The sequence below is a fragment of the Henckelia pumila genome, chromosome 4 (assembly GCF_033568475.1).
Source record: "Henckelia pumila isolate YLH828 chromosome 4, ASM3356847v2, whole genome shotgun sequence".
Taxonomy (NCBI): domain Eukaryota; kingdom Viridiplantae; phylum Streptophyta; class Magnoliopsida; order Lamiales; family Gesneriaceae; genus Henckelia; species Henckelia pumila.
The window spans coordinates 20,033,060-20,054,281 of NC_133123.1; the positions used below are offsets into that span (position 1 = coordinate 20,033,060).

General features: G+C 34.2%; 2 protein-coding genes across 2 annotated transcripts; both read right to left on the reverse strand.

Moving 5' to 3' along the window:
* Positions 1–1,338: 1,338 nt before the first annotated feature.
* On the reverse strand, positions 1,339–7,251 carry LOC140863218 (short-chain dehydrogenase TIC 32, chloroplastic-like). Its single transcript, XM_073266495.1, has 8 exons — positions 7,061–7,251; positions 5,775–6,006; positions 5,535–5,614; positions 4,278–4,431; positions 3,860–3,938; positions 2,748–2,832; positions 1,926–1,972; positions 1,339–1,710 (listed from the first exon to the last, which is right to left on the reverse strand). Exons 1-8 carry the CDS (start codon positions 7,164–7,166, stop codon positions 1,546–1,548), a joined length of 948 nt encoding a protein of 315 aa, XP_073122596.1. The 5' UTR covers positions 7,167–7,251; the 3' UTR covers positions 1,339–1,545.
* A 1,870-nt stretch (positions 7,252–9,121) lies between these two features.
* LOC140860620 (uncharacterized) lies at positions 9,122–10,251 on the reverse strand. The gene is made up of 2 exons (XM_073263623.1): positions 9,783–10,251; positions 9,122–9,552 (listed from the first exon to the last, which is right to left on the reverse strand). The coding sequence occupies exons 1-2, from the start codon at positions 10,249–10,251 to the stop codon at positions 9,122–9,124; spliced, it is 900 nt and encodes a 299-aa protein (XP_073119724.1).
* Between the last annotated feature and the right edge of the window lie 10,971 nt (positions 10,252–21,222).

Sequence of the window (21,222 nt, forward strand, 5' to 3'; positions counted from 1 at the left end):
GGAATTTCTCATACTTAATTACATGGGGTATAACATATCCTTCACAATATTTATAAAAAAAATTCTATAGAAATCCTAATATACTCTTCTTTAATTATTTTGTTTTTCTCCCAATTTCTCATATTTTTTGACTCATTTTTATCAATTTTATCTATTTTTAAAAAAATACATAATTTTATACCCTATGATTTCGATAAATGAAAATGATTCATATTAAAATTAATAATAATTTACAATATTCAATAATAATTCAATCCAAATTATATGAAAACAAAATTAAACATAATATTATTTATCATAGGTGGAGGATAAAACTGTAATTCGTTCATCAATCATTATTTCAATCCCAAAATTAATAAATCAAAGTAAACGTGTTATTGTTTATTCATCATTATTCCACATCCTTCAAAATTATTTTAATAGTTCTAGTATGATTTATCCACATGTAATTACATCTCACAAAGTAAAAGCAACATATATATATATATATATATATATATATATATATACACACATTAGCGTTGCCATCTTTCTATTTGTTCATGCTTGATATCTTTGTATGATAAATTATTTTTTTTCTAAAATTTATGCATAAAAGATGGTTAATCTGATATTATATATTTAATATACGACACGAGCAGCAAGATATCTTACGACTCCTTTGTTTGATACATACATAACCAATAATATTGCGAACATGTTGCACGTGATTTTGAATTATTTCTACGATTATTTCAAATATCAACATTTGATATATCGTATCGTTCACAAAACAATTTTTAGGGAAACAATGTATGATTTCGTAAAATTAGTGGTTTTTAGGAAATAAGAGGCAGAACAAATCAACAATTGAATGAGAGATAAATAGGTATATTTGAAAATTAAATAGGCATCCGAGAGGAATACATTGACATAACACAAGGAGGGATATGAAATAGACGAGGGTAGCAACTAATTATTATTATTATTATTATTATTATTATTATTATTATTATTATTTGATCATATTCTGAAATGAATTAAACATGGATATGCAATGCATTATATCATGGCATGACATTTTCGAAATAGTGACATTTTTGTTGGTGAATGGGAAACATTTGATAACTAGAGGCTCTATCACGGTTCCATTTTGAATCAGGACAGGCAACGACCGGCGGTCGAACCTTGGGTTTAGTTGCCTTCAAAACCACAAATGCATCTATTCGGCATGTACTCAGGTCCGGCCTTACCAGATATTATATTGTTTCGTGCAAAGGGGAAAAAACACAATTAAAAAAGGACACCGAAATGCCCAGCTAGTCAAAGAACAAAAGCTAGACGACTGAGATAACCAAATGATCGAAATAACCAGCTGTTATAAGAATCACGAAACAACGCTTTGCACCAGTTCAAACAAGTTTTCAAACTCATTCCAATACTTCCGTTTATTTATATTAACTGAAGAATCGAAAGCTTGAAAGGAAGACTTGGAATTTTAAGAGCCCTGATATAGAATCTCAACCATGGAATCTTTGCGTCAAACTGTCATTTCTGTTAAACAAACTACTTGTTCTCTGTCAAATTCAGGCTGAAATCCCACAGTTTTTTAGCCAAATCTACATCTCTGGCCAGTGAACTCGGATTAGCAATGTTGCTGTCAGCAAAATACTTGCCACTGACTCCCTTAACCTGTGGATGTAGAGCTACATAGGACGTTGTTGCTGCTCCCTAATGTCAATCAACTATATGACTTCAGTCCAAAAATGCATCTAATAAAAATCGACGCCTATTTTCAATACATATGTATTAGACACGAGCAGGGGGGAGACCAAAAGGCTTCAAAATTTTCTGAATAATTTGTTTTGTAAATATACGTCTTGCTTTCAAAATAAACCACGACTCTTCTTCTTATCAAGATTTCTGAGGTCAAAGATTGAACAAACCTGAGGAATATTTTTAATGAAGTATTTGCCAACCCAGTTAACAATGCCTGTAAAAGAAATAATCAACATTTATTAGTCGAGGAGCATTTTATGCATGCACACGCAGAAACTTGCTTTGAACAGACAAATTCCCATCACATATCATCAGTGGATAGCTATCACTTTACACTTTGTTCTTTCTAATACTTGAGTCCTTTCCATTTTTTAAGACGTGACTCATCAATTTGCACTCTCCCTTCTTTGGGAAAATCCACTATTGATGTTAGATTCTTTTGACGCTACTAGCTGGACTGGTGGCTGAGGTATTTCAAATGCAAACTACCTAAGTATTTGGTGAATCTTACTTTACCCTCTGTGATGTACCAAAATAGTAGATACTTACGTGGAGCAAATGGCGAATTCCTACAACATGATTTGTCAATGAGAGGAATTATATCATGTGAATGTAAATTAACCTAGTACTTGCATAAGTTATTCAATAAGTCGCAAATAGAACCCAAATGCACATAGTCATTCATACAATTTGCCACGTTGTTTATTCATAGTTATTCATACCATTTTGCCATTTTTCCCCAACAGAGTGGAAGGTGTATGATGGATGGTTTAATTTGCCACTTTGTTTATTCATAGTTATTCACAATGGGTAACTCACTCGTATTTTCTCAACATCTTCGGGTTTTTGGTGGGCTAGCATTGCAAGATGGCAAATGCTTCAGACATGTGACACAAACATGCTTGTTCCCAATTGTCTATACTATTGAACCCATTTTAAAGTAATCCTCTACCATTATATGAGATTATAAAAACATTTCAGAGCTTCACCTTCAATGAAACCATGATGCCGCATAAGGTTGGTGGCAATTGATCCAGGATGCAGAGAATTTGCAGTTATTTCAACCCCTTCTTCCTGCCATTAGAGATATCACATCTTATTAGTGCTACTGAGTACACATCACTGAAACAGCTTTCCGGAACGCGTGAACAACATTTCCGCTAATACAGAAACTTTACCAGTATCCAAAAAGATAAAGAGTTTTCAATTTCATGGTAAATATCCTGTTCACTCCACAACACAAATTTAGGTCTCACATGATTTGATAGCCTAAAGCTGTGATGAGTTTGTCAGCATTTCTATTTTCTAATGTGAAGGGTTCCTATTATTACCAGTAAAACAAGTGTCATGAAGACCAAACAGCAGCCATTAGTTCAATTTAGATTAACTAAAACTTCAGCATCTAGAATATTCACTGTTTAGGCGAAGAGCAAGCAAGAATTTTATGACCAGTTTAGGTACATCCCAGTTTTTCCTGGAACAGAGAGACTAGTTGGCTCTATGCTTAGGCAGAAAAACAAGCACGAATTTTTAGGTACATCCAAGTTTTCCTGGAGCAGCAGACTAGACGGCTGACGGCCCCAAGCTTCATGCTTGGTTCTCAAATGAGCAATGACATGTTAACAGCAGAAATCACCCATTATTATCCAAGTTCTTCAAAAAATGAACTGTTTTTAAAATATTAGGTCCCTTGCCTAGCTAGCCAATAAAAAAAGAACGTGGAGAACTACAAGCATCAATCTGTAATTCCAAAAAAAGATCCAATAGACTTGACTATGTTGACAATTTTTAACTTAGTCCTAATTTGATTTCAAGATCCAACTCAAGCAGTGTCTTTAGAAACAAATTCAGCAGATGAAAAGAAACAAATGGCCGTATGAAATCCAACTCAATTAACTATAATGGGTGACAAGAAATAAATATAGTCATACCAAACGTAATTTTCACTCAACTCTCTCCATGTTCATGCGAAAGAGATCTAAATGTACACTTGCAAAACAAATTGTAGCCAAATTACTATTGCAATTCTTATTGCATCCAAAACCCAATGACCAATGAAGGAAAAATCTTTCATGCCACAATACCAGGCTGCATACATTACCTTCAAGCGACTCGCGAGTTCATTAGCATGCAATATGTTAGCCAGCTTGGACTGTCCATATGCGAATAAGGTGTTGTAACTATAGATCAAAGGCACACGACAAAGTATTAAGTGAATTGCTATAATTAAAAAAGGTTTGATGAAAAGTATTTAAATATAAAAAAGTAATCAGAAGCAGTTTCACTATCTCCAACGAGGTGATCATTCTGATGTATATTATTTTATAATAAACTGATGAAGTGAGTAAAATTATCAAAAAGTTTGCATACTTGGCTCGGACCATGCGACTTAAGAAACTAAAAACTGAATAAGAATTAAATATATATATACATGTAAGTTCATGCAAGTTTCTATTTCAATTAGACCAAAAACGAATTCTGAATGATCAGTGAACTAAAGGATAATGAGTGAAGCTTACCTCGAGCTATCATTAATTTGATCAAAACGAATTCCTTCACGATATGCAAAACGATGGCCTTCTGATGAGACATTGACAATCCTTCCTTCTTTCTGGCTCTCACTAGCAGTCCTTTTCATGTTATCCAACAAAAGATTTGTCAAAAGAAAATGTCCTGCACCAAAATGTAAACTTATCTTTTGACAATTGGAAAAGTCCTTGGCAATTGAACAGGGAAGTAGATCAGGATCGAAATATATCAAACACATAATGATATTGACAGAAGACACACACGTAATATATAAATAAATACAACTTGAAAAGTCCATGAATATACGTTCTAGCATAAACAACATAGATATGGTTTAGGAGGAGAGATTGTTTGCCGCAGGTCTACCCCTTTCCAAGTAAAGAGCTGTTATTTTTCAGCTCTTTTCCAAGGATCCACCTAAGTTTCAGTACGAATCACAAAACTGATGACTACTGACAAATGAGATGACAGCAGAGCTCGTACTCTGAAGTCTGAATATTTCATTTACTAGAATTTTGATTAATTTGAAAAGGAACCAGATTGGAGAAACAAAACGCAAAGGCAGAATTCGAGATGGATTACTTTATAAAAAAGAAAGATTTCTGATGTCCTGAAGAGAACTAATTTGCACCATTGTATCCGTTCGCATGATGAATGCCAAGTACGTCACACATCAATATCCGTGAGTTACATTATAAAATATAATTGTCTACACTATTAATCCATTAGATGGTTCAAACTGGAAGAAAATCCCTTCAAAAGATTAGATACTTTAATAAATTTGAATAATCATTTATAAAAAAAATATAACATCATCTAGAGAGTCAAAATAAGTTATTCTCGATAAATTTACTGGTCAACAATCTAATGAGTCCAAAAGAACACTCTTGGAAAAAGATTTATATGAAGAGATGCACAAGGGTCTGGAATAGATGCATAAGGGTCTTCTTGTCGAATAGAGATCACTGTAATGTGAAGTAGACACGATAATTACGTAACACCATATGGGGGAAATACCAAAAGAGATTGTCCTGGTTTGTAAAAAATAAAGATATTTAGGAACTCAACCATAAAAGACCAAGAAATCCCACCAAAATCAATTCTAAAATTGAGGAAAATCTGTATTACTCAATACAACAGCCCTTTATTCAAAAATCAATGAGCTAGACTAATCGTAATCGGTCATAGAACTGGCTTACAAATTGAAAATCAATATTTAAGTTTGGATAACCTGCAGGAAGGCATACCTAAATGGTTCGTTGCAAATTGCAACTCTACGTTGTCTTGTGAAAGTGTGAATGGCGGAGCCATTACCCCTGCATTATTTCTTATAAATACAAAAGACTGTAAGAGTTTAGAAGTAAAAAAATTTATTATGAGAAATAAAGTGAATCAACTTAGTTCATGGCTAAGAAACAAGAGGCAGTTGGTGCAAAAGAATGAAGTGAGTCGTAAATTAGAAAGTAATTAAATCTCAGGAAACTTACATGAGGAGGTTTAACGGCAACAACATGTTGTTGTATTCCAACGCAAATTTCCGGATTGATGTCATAGAGCTGAGATCAAGTTCCATAACATCAATCTTAGCATCGGGATTTTCCTTGATTATGGTTTCTTTAACTTTTTTACCACTGTCCACGTTGCGTACTGCCATAATCACGTGGACGCCACATTGTGTGAGGATTCTGGTAGTCTCTGTTCCAATGCCACTTGATGCTCCTGAGCATGCATAAACAAAAGATTTATTCTATGCCAGCAACTTTCTTAACCACTAGATGTCTAAGTGTTTGACACAATACAGATTGATGACAGAGATGCATTTGCACTATTGTACACTCCTGAGAAGAAAATTGTCCAGCTAAGTTTATACATAACCATGTGATAGATCAATTCATCTCATCAAAACATAATCCTTACTAATGTAATGCGGCTGTTATATTCCTCGTTCCATTCTCTACGTCATCAACTAAAATACCCAAGGCACTAAAACCACAAAAAATTTGCATTCTGCTAGAGTAAATTGCTCGATGAAATTTAGGCAGGTATGCTCAAAATGACTAGAAAGTGGTAAAATAAATTTCAGGTCACCAAATAACATTAATTTCATAGAAAAAGGTATAATAATATGAGTACTGCAACTAGAGTACCAGTGTTATTTTAGAATAACATAAAAAAAAGGATGAGAAAAACAGTTTCAAATAGCAAGACACTCTATTCGTAGTTCAGATTTTTAATAGCTGTGAATTCATGTACTGCACTAACTTCATTATTTCACACCGGGAAATCTACAGTGAGGGAAAAGTGAAACAAAACACCTCTATTAACACAAACAACTTTAATCTCAAAAAGGTAAAGCCACCCAAGCACATCACGAAACACATTCAAAGAAACTTAAAAACACTACTTCCAGTTACAAACAATCAAGTATCAGGACATATAATTACTCAATAAACAACCTAACAAAAGATTTATGGTGGAAAAAAACAGATACCAAAAATATGATGGCAAAGCTAAATCCTCAACACAAGTACCCTTTTCAATCAACTAACTCATCGAGAATCACAACGTAAGAACCACAACCATACTGTAAAAACCATGTCCTAAACCCAGAATAATAGCAACAATCAAGCATATACTCGATAAGAAAAGGATCAACCAAGCCATACTGTAAAAAACATATTCTAAACCCAGAATAATAGCAACAATCAAGCATATACTCGATAAGAAAAGGATCAACCAAGAAAGTAAAATGAACCCAAGTGAGAAAAGCAACCCGTAACAATAGCCGTAAGGCCTGATGCATCAATCCCTTGAGCAACTTCGGCAGCTGTTGAACACGCCGAAAAACCCGATGCCCCTTTTCTTCCAAAAATCCACATGTTTCGATCAAAAGTTTACAGCTTTTTGCTGGGGACTTCTGACGACAGAAAAATGTGCGATTTACACAAGGGTAATTGTATGGGAGAGTTTGGGAATTTCCCATGTATTATAATCCAGAGTACAGACAGGCGAGTGGAAGCCGGAAGGCGACAAAAAATGATGCAAATGAACAGAGTCAAATTGGGTTTGGTAGGTCGGGTTGCCCACCCTGCCATATAAAAATGGTGAATTGTATTGATAATTTTTCAATACATCTAAAAGATGGATCGGTTTGCACCGTTCAGCCTAAAAGTGGATTGTGGTGGGTTGCGGGTTGGGTTATAAAAATCCATCAATTTACACGTAAATCCGTTGGGTTGGCCCGCCCCGCCACCTAAAATAAGTGAGTTAGGTTAATGCTTTCTCAATTTGACTAAAATATGGGTCTGCCATCCCGCCCCGCCTAACGGTGGGTGGCCCATTTTGACATCTACACAAATGAATCATGAATGTGATGATTCTTGAATTAATTAATTCTGGCTGGGATATGGATGTGAATTTTATTTTATTAAATTATTTCTGCATTATTTTCACTGTCATTGTATTTTAGTTGCTTTATAATCTGAGTGCATTAAATATTTTTTAAATAAATTCTATATATACCCATAAATATAAGCATATTCTGTCCGATGATAATCAATTGTGGCACCATTAGTTACGTGAGATTCAACCCATCAATTTCTCCTGCAATAGTCACAAGAGAAATTGGGAAAATAAATTCGGTTATATATTTATTTTTAAAAAATAATAATGATATTTTCAAATATATTTGAAATGTATTATAGAATATTGTTTTTTTAAAAAAAAATAGTTGGTCGATGTTAGATTAAAAATAACCGTATCCACAAAGCCACAAATTAGGATACTAATTAGTTATCGATTGAAATCGAATTCAATTCGGTTTGGTTTAATCCGGCATCAATATTGAATTGCATTATTAGGGTGCTTGAAAACGGACCTAAAATCATTTCAATCCGATCTTGGGACCTGTTATTTTTGAGTGATTTATCTATCTATTTTTTGTTTTATAATAATGGTCACTTTTCCTTCTTTTTTTTTTTTTGAATTCGTCACTTTTCCACTTAGATATGCTAAATTATATATTTAATTTTTTTTTAGTAATTTGCTTGATAAATAGATTTTGTAGGATAAATTGTATATCATCCGCATGAAATATCTGAAAATCATTCATTGTATTTTCGAAATTTGTGTCTTTAAAATTCAGGCACTTTTGCCTAATTTGTCGAGGGTTTAGGCATGAGTTTTATAATTATAAATTTAAAAGATCATTTCATTGTAACGTGCATTTTTTTTTGGAAACATTTTGTTTGTGGTCAATTAGTTATCTTATTGAATTATAATAAGAGAAATTAAAGATTCTAGTCCATTTCAATATCATATTTTTAAAAATAGCCTTATCTCATAAATGATTTACAATATAGCCTTCTACAATTTTAAAATCCTAAAATACCCTTTTTAGACATTAATTTGTCCATCGCAATTCTATTACTAATAACCAATAAATTACTACGGATTCACTAAACTTTATTCACGAAACGTTAGAAAATTGCTTTTGAAATATTTATTGTATTCATTGGAACCGATTTGTGGAAAGAATAAAATGAATTTCTAATCACGTGATTGACTTGTTAAATACACAATAATTTGGTTGTCTTTATTTTATGGATTTTATAATCTTACTCAGGAATTCACTAAGATTTATTCCGAAAAATTGAGAAAATGGCTTGTGAAATACTAGAATTAGCTTTATTCTGATATAAACATGACTATTTAGAAAACATCTAGTCAAATATACGAGTCAATTCACAAGATCACCCCAGAAAGCAAAATAAAGACAAATTAAATCCTAATGAAATAATAATTATGTTTGAAAAATCATGAAATAATCATGTCATCAAATTGGAGTAGGATTCTTGCAACTTTTCTCATAGTGCCCAGTGGAACCACATGTAGAGCAACAAAATTTTAAAGATATTTCACCCATGGATCTTATACTTCTTGTCCATCGTCTTCCACGTGGTCTTCTCACAAATGAAGGTAAGATAACTCTCTCTTGAACTTCACTTGGAATTAACCAATGTATCTCATTATATACGGGATGAATTGGTTCAGCATAGGAGGCTCTCCAACATGTAGTTTTGTAATATTTGGAGCACAAACTATAAATCGAAATCCCTCTTAACTTTGCAGCTGCAATTGCATGTCCATATGAAATTTCCAACATGTCAAATTTCTTGCATGAACACGTCATTAGTGTAATATTCACAACATCCATATTAATTGCATCCAAACCAACTTGAAACTTGTAAGTTGCTATAAGATTCACTTTAAAAATTGAAGAAACATCAAGTGAGATAGCGTAAAACTTCTTCAAACTTTGGGGTCATCTGGATCGTGAATGATTCTGCCGATGTACGATGCTCATAAAACCATCTTTGCATAATTGATCGAATATGTTCAATCAAAATAGTGATTGGATAATCTCTTTGGGATTTTAACAGAGAATTCATTGACTCATCATTATTTGATGTCATGATATATATTGTAGCGCTTACCTTTAAAGTGAGCCCGTGACCAAGAATCATAATCTGCATCTTCTAAATATTTTCCAAGCTGCATGTTCTTTCTACAAATTTCTGCCATGCAACTTTCAAACTCAGACATCCGATAAGCTTCTGCTGCAGATTTGAACAAAGGTATGAGACCCTTTGTGTGAAACTTTACTTTAATATTTTGCTCCATGTGCCACATACAAAAACCATGATGATATTGTGGAAATAACATTTTTATGGATTTAGCAATACTCTTGTGCCTATCAGATATAAATACCAATTGGTTGGAGTCACCTACCTGTTCTTTTAAATTTGACATAAACCATGACCATGATGAATCATTCTCAGAATCCACTATTCCCCAAGCAATAGGATAAATTTGTCCATTGACATCTTGACATGTTGCAATGATTAATGTTTCTCTATATTTAGATTTCAAAAAGGTATCATCAACACATATAATAGGTCTCATTAATGAACGAAAACCGCATATGCTTGGTCCAAAAGACAGGAAGAAGTACAAAAAAAACGATCATTCTGGTATGTTTCAATATATGTAACAGTTCCAGGATTATTCTTCTCCAAGATGTAGCAATATGATGGTAAATTCCCATAATTATGCTCAGGTGACCTCCTAATAAGCTCAAGTGCATGCTCCCTGGCCTTCCACGCCTTTTGATAACTCAAGGTAATATCAAATTCTCTGCGTATATCACCAATGATGGTAGATGGCCTATATTCCTGGTTAAGATCTTGCAACCTTGACATTATGTGCTTACCAATTGCCCTACTACTTGCTTGCTTATGTCCATCATGTTGGAAATCCAATGAACATGTATGTTCAGATTTATATTTACGAACCTGGAAATAGTCTGAATCCTCAAGCATCGTTGCTCTCATTCTCTATTTGCAGTTATCATCAACACATACAATTATAAGTACGGCCTTATTAGACTTTTTATCTTTGAATTCAAATTTATTCCTCAAGACAAGCATGTGAAACTTCGATTGCAGTTCCTTTTTGTTCCGACACAATTGATTCACTTGAACGTCATATGCTTCATGAAATGATTCAGATGATCCCAATTTCTCCGACCTTCTGCATAATTTTGAGTGACTTGATGAAGTTCCAATAATGTTCTCATCTATTGGTACCGGTGTAGAACTCTATACTTTATTTTCACGGTTATTCTGATCAGATAAATGATCAATGATGTTTTTATACCTTGAAACTGGTATAGAAGCATGACTGAGATTTCGGTGGTCATCTGAAACAATTACACAATCAGTAAAATAATTGTCTACATTTTCACAGTAAATATCTTTACCTTCAAATTCTTAATAAGTTTGTCTTGTTTCTAAGACTTCACCTGTAACGACCCACTGTATCAAGACGAGTCTTTTCAGCGTGCTTATGTCCTCACTCACACGCACCCTGGAAAACTTCCCAGGGGGTCACCCATCCTATAATTTCCCCAAGTCAAGCACGCTTAACTTTGGAGTTTTTATGTGATGAGCTCCCGAAAAGAAGATGCACCTTCTTGATATGAGCAGTACATATGAAATCTTTTAAACCCTCCTCAACTATGTAGTCCCATACCTACACAGTCTCAGAATCCCCTCTCATTCCGGCACGGGATCGGTTCATTCATGTCTCCCTCCGCCTAGAAGCCTACCAGGAGCCGCTCATTGTTCGTGCAACCTCTTGGCACCGGCGATCACTCCCTGCCTCTTCAGCCCCGGGCGTCACATGCCCACCAGCTTCCGCTTGGTTCGTCCCCGAACCATACCGTACTAAGAGAGGTCGGCTTTGATACCATTTGTAACGACCCACTGTATCAAGACGAGTCTTTTCAGCGTGCTTATGTCCTCACTCACACGCACCCTGGAAAACTTCCCAGGGGGTCACCCATCCTATAATTTCCCCAAGTCAAGCACGCTTAACTTTGGAGTTCTTATGTGATGAGCTCCCGAAAAGAAGATGCACCTTCTTGATATGAGCAGTACATATGAAATCTTTTAAACCCTCCTCAACTATGTAGTCCCATACCTACACAGTCTCAGAATCCCCTCTCATTCCGGCACGGGATCGGTTCATTCATGTCTCCCTCCGCCTAGAAGCCTACCAGGAGCCGCTCATTGTCCGTGCAACCTCTTGGCACCGGCGATCACTCCTTGCCTCTTCAGCCCCGGGCGTCACATCACCCATATCTGACACATCATTCATCATCCCACTTTCTTCAACATCCAAAACTTGTGCAACATTTTCAATACCAGAATTTTGCAATGTCACTCCGACACAAGAAGAAGAATGATGAATAGAAACATTTGGCTCCATAAGTGACGTTGAATCAATCGATGCCTTGTGTTTAAGAGATATACAAAGAGGAACTTGTTCATGAATAGAAATAAACTATTGTAAGTCATCATCTGATATGATTTCAATTGGAGAAACATGAACATGTACCATACCCGAGACAACAAATTGCATCAAAATCTCATAAGCCGAACAATCAATATTGAGAAGATTTCGAACCTTATCATACAATTCTATATATGAAATTGTAGTTGTCACAGCTAAAGACTTTGTATTTTTTTCATTCCAAACCCAATGAACTATTGTAGTCTCTATAAATTCACCGAAGTAAGAAAGAACTAGTCTTTTGATGGAATCCATTCCTGCAAATTTTTGAAAAAAATGTTTCACTCTCAAATACATCAACATTTTTGTAATGGCATATCATTTTATTCTCAACACAAAAAGCCTTAACGTAAATTATTATTTATATTTTATAAAAAAAAATATTTTTTCCCAACCATTCGAATCATGGGCAATGCATCTACATGTTTTCCTTGCATTTCTCATGACATGTACATATACTCACATTATATATATATATATATATATATATATATATATATATATATATTTGATTCAATACAACTATTTCAATCGAACATTGTATTTGTATCGATCTCTGTTACCTCTTTTTATTTTTGGAGAATAATCTTTGTTTTCTATTTATCACATGTAAATATAACTTTTTCTTGCATAATCTTCAAAGATTTTCTTGTTTTTCAAAGAGTAAATTTTGTTCTCGCAAGTGCACGGTTGTCAAGTTTTAGTAAAGAGTAGAGCTGTCAAACGGGCCAACCTGCGGAGGGGCGGGCCGTCCCACCAAAAACCCACCTTTTGGTAGGTCGATGGCAGGCTGAAAATCCTCAACCCAACCCAACCAAGATGGGTTGCGGGTTAGGCGGGCCAACCCGACGGGCCTAACCCAAATTGACGGCTCTAGTAAAGAGTAAATAGAGTGTCCATCCCACAAGAAGTAAAATTGAAAATTATTAAGTACTTGTAATTAAAATATTCCTAATTTAATTTAGAAAATCAATATTTGAGAGAATTGCAAAAAAATAAAATAAACAGTGAATTTTAGCTAGCAAACACAATTTTCAAAAATTATCAATGAGAGAAAAACATTCTAGAGGTTATGATTTCACCTGGTTTCGACAAAAATTACTCCTAATTAACTTATTTTCATGAATTTTATTTAATTAATATCCAAGAACACTTAGTTATATTATTTATCTCTCCCGAGCAATAAATAATGTGTATCAACTAAGATTCAATTCCAATATCCCTATTAAAAATCTAGTCTTAGTGATATGTGTAAAACGATGTTCTTCCTAAGGCTCCCTTAATGTTATATACCCTCCCGAGCTATATAAACAATTAACGGTGTAATTTCTAATGATCTTATTCAAAATCCCCTCTCCCGAGTGCCTGATTCCAAATAAATTTAACAATTCAATTAGTGATCAATTAATTGAAAAGACAATCAAATCTAGAAAAATAATTAATCTACTAGAATTCAATCCAAAAATATCAAAAAGTTGTTGAAGCATCTTAACCAGGCTACATCAACCTCTAGACTAAGAAATTTAGTTCATAATCAAAATATTGCAAAAATAAATCATGTTCATGAAACTAGACATCAAATCAATAATATAAATTCAAAAGAAAGAAAACAAATCCATAGTCGGTCTTTCGTGTTCGGTCGATCGATCTTCGTATTTGTTGATTGATGTTCTTCACGTTTTGCCCAGATTTTCTCCTCAAAATCTCACGTTTAAGCTCTCTTGATTTCTCTTGTGTTGTACGGTGGCTTCCTCCTTAATTATGTGCATCCAAGTCCTTTTTATATGTGCTTCCAATCAAATAAATAAAATCCCACGAAATTCCAAAGGTTTCCTTCCCGAAAAATCAAAAAATCTGACTTTCGCAATGGCGCGGGCGCGCATGCCTCTCGCATGTGCTATTCTGCAGCGCGCGACAATTTTCAAAAATTCATTTATCACAATCTAACCGTCGGATCGAGCTGAAATTTTGACAGCAGCTTCAAAAATCCCAAACTTCATTATGAATGGTGGAGATCGGATTTAGATGTCTCAATAATTCCCAGTAATTTTCTGAAGTTGCTGCTCTGTATTTCATCATTCCGCTTCTTCTTATTACTTTTGCTCTAATCCTTGCAACTCACAAAAATAACAACTAACACGCATAATATCCACTCGATACATCACAAAAGTCAAGTCAAATCATATATAAATTAAGTGCATAAATTGCACTTGTCAAATCCCCCCAAACTTAGACTTTTGCTAGTCCCGAGCAAGACAATAATATGTAATATAGTCGACCTTCGAATTTTTACAGTTCATGCAAGATTCAATCCACATGTAAGCTAATTTTCTCAAGAGTTTTCGTGTGTATGTGATTTGCCAATATTGTTTATCCTCCTCGCTTTCGATATACTAGTGCAACAATTTGTTTCATAGATTCATCAATTCTGCTCTCTAGTTTCAAAACACTCTCTAGCAAGTTCAACTTCTACTCACTAAGATCAAAAGGAATTTTCAAGGTATATAACAAATTTTTCAAAACAACTCCGGATTTTGCATCGGGTTTTATTTTAGCCCCATAAATTACCCGCAAACTTAGCTACAACTAAAGATAGGATTCGGATTTCAATCCCCTCGTCTATAGCTCGGATGGAGCATCAACCTCGTTTATTCCGCAAACTTAGCCATGGATTGGTGATTAGGATTTCAATCCCTTTTCAGGCCCGGATGAAGTTGCAAATTTTTTTTCTCTTTTTGTTGCTTTTTCAACTTTTTAGCTACTCAATGAATTCAATAAGATTTCCTAAATCATTTCTAAGCTCGTATTAGTCTACCTCGATTTTGAATATAAATCACCAAAGTTAAGAATCAAATCATCCAATCCACTCACAGAATCACAAAGCTTCTCTAATCACTAGGGTCTAAACAATCAAGACATAGTGTATATGAGTGAGAACTCAAGATTAAATATAGCTAACACTAACCTTTCAGCACAAAAAATTATTTTCATCATCGGCCAATACAATTACAACATCATGCCTTTAACTCAAACTAACTCATCAAAAAATTTCAAAATCTTCAAAATTTTTAAACACCCCCCAAATCTAAAAAGTGCATTGTCCTCAATGTACAATAAATAAATGAAATAACAGAGGAATGCATGTACCTATGACAACGACCATCAATAGTCATCATCTTTTTCATCGTTATTTGCAGCGCATTGGGGTATAGTAGGGGTAACACCACCAAACTTCATCTCCACCCAACCTAAAAAAAATGACAAGGGACAAAAAATTAAGAAGTGAATACATAAAAATCAAATAAACATAATAAATAAATAATACTAAAAACTCTTGGGTTGCCTCCCAAGCAGCGCTTAGTTTATAGTCCTCAGCCCGACTGCGTCTGCACTTTCAAAATATTAAGATCTGTAAATAAACTGCAGACATAAACAAAACAAAATAAATTAATCCAAAAAATAATGATAATAATAAATAGACAATAAAAAAATAATAATTCTAAATCAAAATCAAGATCACTTGGTAACAGTATTAGTGCACAATATATTAAATCAATCACCGGCAACGGCGCCAAAAACTTGTTGCGTAATTTTGTGCCTGCAAGTGCACGGTTGTCAAGTTTTAGTAAAGAGTAAATAGAGTGTCGATCCCACGATGAGAAAAATTGAATATTATTAAGTACTTGTAATTAAAATAGTCCTAATTTAATTTAGAAAATCAATATTTGAGAGAATTGCATAAAAATAAAATAAAAAGTGAATTTTAGCTAGCACACACACAATTTTCAGAAATTATTAATGAGAGAAAAACGGTCTAGATGTTATGATTTCACTTGGTTTCGACAACAATTACTCCTAATTAACTTATTTTCATGAATTTCATTCAATTAATAGCGAAGAACACTTAGTTATATTATTTTCCTCTCCCGAGCAATAAATAATGTGTATCAACTAAGATTCAATTCCAATATCCCTATTAAAAATCTAGTCTTAGTGATATGTGTAAAACGATGTTCTTCCTAACGCTCCCTTAATGTTATATACTCTCTCGAGCAATATAAACAATTAATGGTGTAATTTCTAATGATCTTATTCAAAATTCCCTCTCCCGAGTGCCGGATTCCAAATAAATTTAACAATTTAATTAGTGATCAATTAATTAAAAAGACAATCAAATCTAGAAAAAACAATTAATCTACTAAAATTCAATCCAAAAATATCAAAATGTTGTAGAAGCGTCTCAACCAGGCTACATAAACCTCTAGACTAAGAAATTTAGTTCATAATCAAAATATTGCAAAAATAAATCATGTTCATGAAACTAGACATCAAATTAATAATATAAATTCAAAAGAAAGAAAAAAAATCCGTAGTCGGTCTTTCGTGTTTGGTCGATCGATCTTCGTATTTGTTGATTGATGTTCTTCACGTTTTGCCCAGATTTTCTCCTCCAAATCTCACGTTTAAGCTCTTTTGATTTCTCTTGTGTTGTGCGGCGGCTTCCTCCTTAATTATGTGCATCCAAGTCCCTTTTATATATGCTTCCAATCAAATAAATAAAAGCCCATGAAATTTCAAAGGTTTCCTTCCCGAAAAATCAAAAAATCTGACTTTCGCAATGACGCGGGCATGCATGAGCTTCGAATTTGCACTTTATTTCACGTCGAGGACAGCGCGGGCGCGCATGCCTCTCGCATGTGCTATTCTGTAGCGCGCGATAATTTTCAAAAATTCATATCTCACAATCTAACCGTCGGATCGAGCTGAAATTTTGACAGCAGCTTCAAAAATCCTAAACTTCATTATGAACGGTGGAGATCGGATTTAAATGTCTCAATAATTCTCAGTAATTTTTTGAAGTTGCTGCTCTGTATTTCATCCTTCCGCTTCTTCTTGTTACTTTTGCTCCAATCCTTGCAACTCACAAAAACAACAACTAACACGCATACTATCCACTAGATGCATCACAAAATGCAAGTCAAATCATATATAAATTAAGATGATAAATTCCATTTATCATGGTCCAATCATATACTCAACTACTTCAAATCATAAAGTACACAATTTTGAGACGACAATTCGCAACTGAGTCAAAATAGCTACCTAAGGTTTCTCTTCTTTTTTTTCCCGATTTGTGTAAATAAACTAAAAATTCACTAACCTAATCAGTTTTGTGCGATATGCCTATAAAACTATTATATAATCATCATTTATTTCAATACAGAAAAAAGATATAAAATTACATTAAGAATAAGAAGATGAAATAAACGAAGAGAATAAGATTACATCTCACAATTTGACGATATGACTGTGGGAGAAGAAAATAGGACGAGAATTTGATTGTGGTAGATGAATAATAGGGTTTAAAGGATATTTTGTAACTAATTAGCATAATTAAAAGGCTAATTTCAAAAAATAACTTAAATTAAAGCCAAAATTGATTATGTGATTTCGATAGAGGCCCACCACTCCATCGCTCTAGAATCGCTGGAGAAGATTTTCTGCGACTCGTCGGAAGAAATAACGACGAAAGGACTTATGCCCAATCTCCTGATTTACTATAAGAGGTTAATTTTTTTTGAAAAAAATAGTTGACTTAGGTTATTTTCCCAAATTCCCCAGACGGGGCGACTATCCTAGATTTTTCGGGAGAGAGGCTTCTCACCAAAGGAGATATATTTGGAGATATATTTTATGCATGATTTATTGCATTTATTTATACATTTTATGACCTTAAAATTTGAATATCATATATGAGTTTTGCATTTATTTGAGTATGAAATTTATGATTTTATTGTTTAAACGGTTATGTCATGCATAATTATATGGACTTATTTTCATTCTGAGATCGGTAATTTTATTAGGATCTTTAATTTGGAGATGGGTGATTACTAGCTTATTGCGAAATTTTCGACCCTAATAAATTAAAGAAAATAATAAAAATTACTTGGATCCGAAATAAAAGTATTTTTGTGGATAAATACCTTATTTTATTGTGCATAAAATATAGTTATAAAAAATCAACCAGCTTTTATTGAACTACATGATAGTGGCAAATTTGATGGCCAAAATTTTGCAATGTGGCATATAATAATACTTCACTGAGAAAAGTTGCTTGATCATCTCACCACTATTATGGCTAAACCTACTGAGCCAAAATATGGAAGACTACCGAATATCGTCGCGGTTTGGACGCATACGATAAGTGGATGGATCAAGATAAAAGTGTGCACTTTACTATGATAAGTTGCATGCATGATAGTTTTATCATTGAGTTTTAGAAGCATTCTACGACTAAAGATTTATGGAAGTTCTGAAGGTCAAGTACGGTAGCACTTCGGCTATCAGATTAAGGGCTCTTGCCCTCAAGTTTTATCAATATGTACTAGACCCAATCCACTCGATTATCCAACATCTTGATGTGATGAAGGATATGCTTTGAGAGCTTCAGAATGTTGGATGTGAGCTCACTGATGAACAATAAGTATTGGCAGTCCTTAGATCGCTACCTGAGCAGATTTGGGGACATGTTAAACTTGTTTTAACCCACAATGAGCAAATTAAAATGTCCGATAGTGTCGCCAGTCACTTAAGATTTGAGGCTGACCGTAGAGAATCTGAACGTGCACAAACAGTTGCTCTTGTCACACATGCTAGTCAACGAAAACCCCAAAAAGTGGACAATGGAACAAGCCAATGGGTACTGGACAAGAAAATGAGAGAAATCGAGACCTAGCCCCATGAAGTGTCCAGACCAAAGTGAATCACCGAGTAAAAATGGGTGGAAAACAAAACATAACAAAGTAAAGCGTCTGAAGTGATGACAAGATGGGTCACTTTTCTCGTGATTACACTGAGCCAAAGAAGGTAACACATATCCCTTGCTCTCCTAGTACTTTTTTGTAGTACACGTATTTTTTGTTGATAACTCTCTCCTTGATATTTTGTAGAAACCGGAGCAACCAAATATATGACGAGAGATTGAGAAAGATTTGTAGATTATCATCAAGTACGAGAATGCTGCCATGTTGCAAAATTTATGCTCGCAAGCGCACGGTTGTCAAGTTTTAGTAAAGAATGAGTTCCACGAGGAATAATGTGAAAATATTCAATACCTGTAATTAAAATAGTCCTACTTTTATTTAAAAATTCAAATTTTAGAGATTCGCTGAAAAATTAAAGAAATAGTAGATTTTATCAATCACACACACACACACTCAAATTTTAAGATTTTATCAATCTGATAGAAATGTTCTAGAGGTTTTGATTTCACCTAGTCTCGACAATATTCATTCCTAATTAACCTATTTTCATGAACTTATTTCAATTAATAACCAAAAACACTTAGATTATTCTATTTCCCTCTCCCGAGTATCAAATAAAATATATATACTACAGATCAATTCTAATATCCCTATTAAGAATCTACTTGTAGTTATATGTGTAAAAGTATGTTCTTTTAAGGTTGTATTAACGTTATAAATCTTCCGAGCTATATAACATTTAATAGTGTGAATTCTATCGATCCTATTCAAAATTCCATCTCCGAGTGCCGGATTCTAAATAAATTTAACTAATCAATTTATGTTCAGTAAATTGAAAAGACATTCAAATCTAGAAGAACAATTAATCTAGAAAAATTCAATTCAATAAAATCAAATATTCATAAACATGTCTCAACCAGGCTACGTCACCCTCTAGACTATGAAAATTTAGTTCATAATAAAATTCAAGCACAACCAAATCATGTTTAATAATTCAAACATAATTCAACAATCAAAAGATGAAAAAATATAGAGTAACAAAGCCGTAGTCTTTCTTCCGTGTTCGGTTGAAAAGCCTCCGTCTTCGTTCCAAAGAATTCTTCAATTCACAATCTTCAGAAATCTCACAAAAATCACACAATTCGTTCTCTCCAAAGTTTAATGTGTGTGGCGGTTGATAGCTCTTTTTCGATCCCTTGAATCCCTTTTTATATCATGCATGAGGGCCAACCAATTAACCTTACAATACATACTCCAAACTTTCCAAAATTCTAATTTTTTCATACAAACAAACAGGCGCATCTGGGCTCTTTATCCCGCGCAGATGCGCGTGCTCTGTTCTTTGAAAACTCAGCATCAGCGCAGATGCGCCTTCCAGCTCCGCAGCTGCCCTTCAATCCAAAATCTCCAACGGCGCAGATGCACTACTCTCGTAGCGCAGTTGCGCTTGAATGATCTCCATATCTTTGTTTTTTCGCGCAGAATTCCTTCCATTTTAAAGCAGCTACGCTTCTCAATCTTCAAGTTTCTGGAATTTCCCGCAGTCGGGCCTTACATTACAAGCCAGAAAACAAAGTATGTTCTTCCAACAATTCATCAAAACGACAAAATAGAATAAAAGAGTAACAAGAACGAAGTTAGAATAAACTTCTCCGTCCTTGGATGCCGCTGTCTTCCGTCTTCGTACCGAGTTTTCTGTCTCTTGTGAGCTCCAAAATTCTCCTAGTTGTCTTGTCTGCTGCAAACCCTCAATAAGTCCTCAAAAAGATGCCCAAAATTCTTTTTTAAACCGTCTCAAAAAGTTTCCAAAATACTCCGGCACCACTTTTTCGGTTCTACGGCGCCAATCGCCGAAACTTTATTTTTCAAAAAGAGGACGTCAGGCATTTGGTGCCTGTTTCTCCGTGTTGGGGCGTTGAGATCTTGGGATGTCGAGTGCTAGGGCACCCCTGTGCTCTGTTTGCTTTTTCACACACTTTTTTTTCTTTCTTTTCACATATTTCCCACCTTTTTAATCCAAATAAAATTTTCATCACTAAAATTCCTACAAACGACACAAACAACACAAAATACGCATAATATCGCTCGATACATAATAAAATTCAAGTTAAACCATATAAAATATAAGTGCAAAAATTGCACTTATCAACGACCGAACCATGACGCTTGGGTTGCTGTGTAGTTTAAAATATTTGAGTTGCATCATTACCACCAGCTATAGATTTTGGTAAAGCGGAAATAGATCTATCCTAAAAAG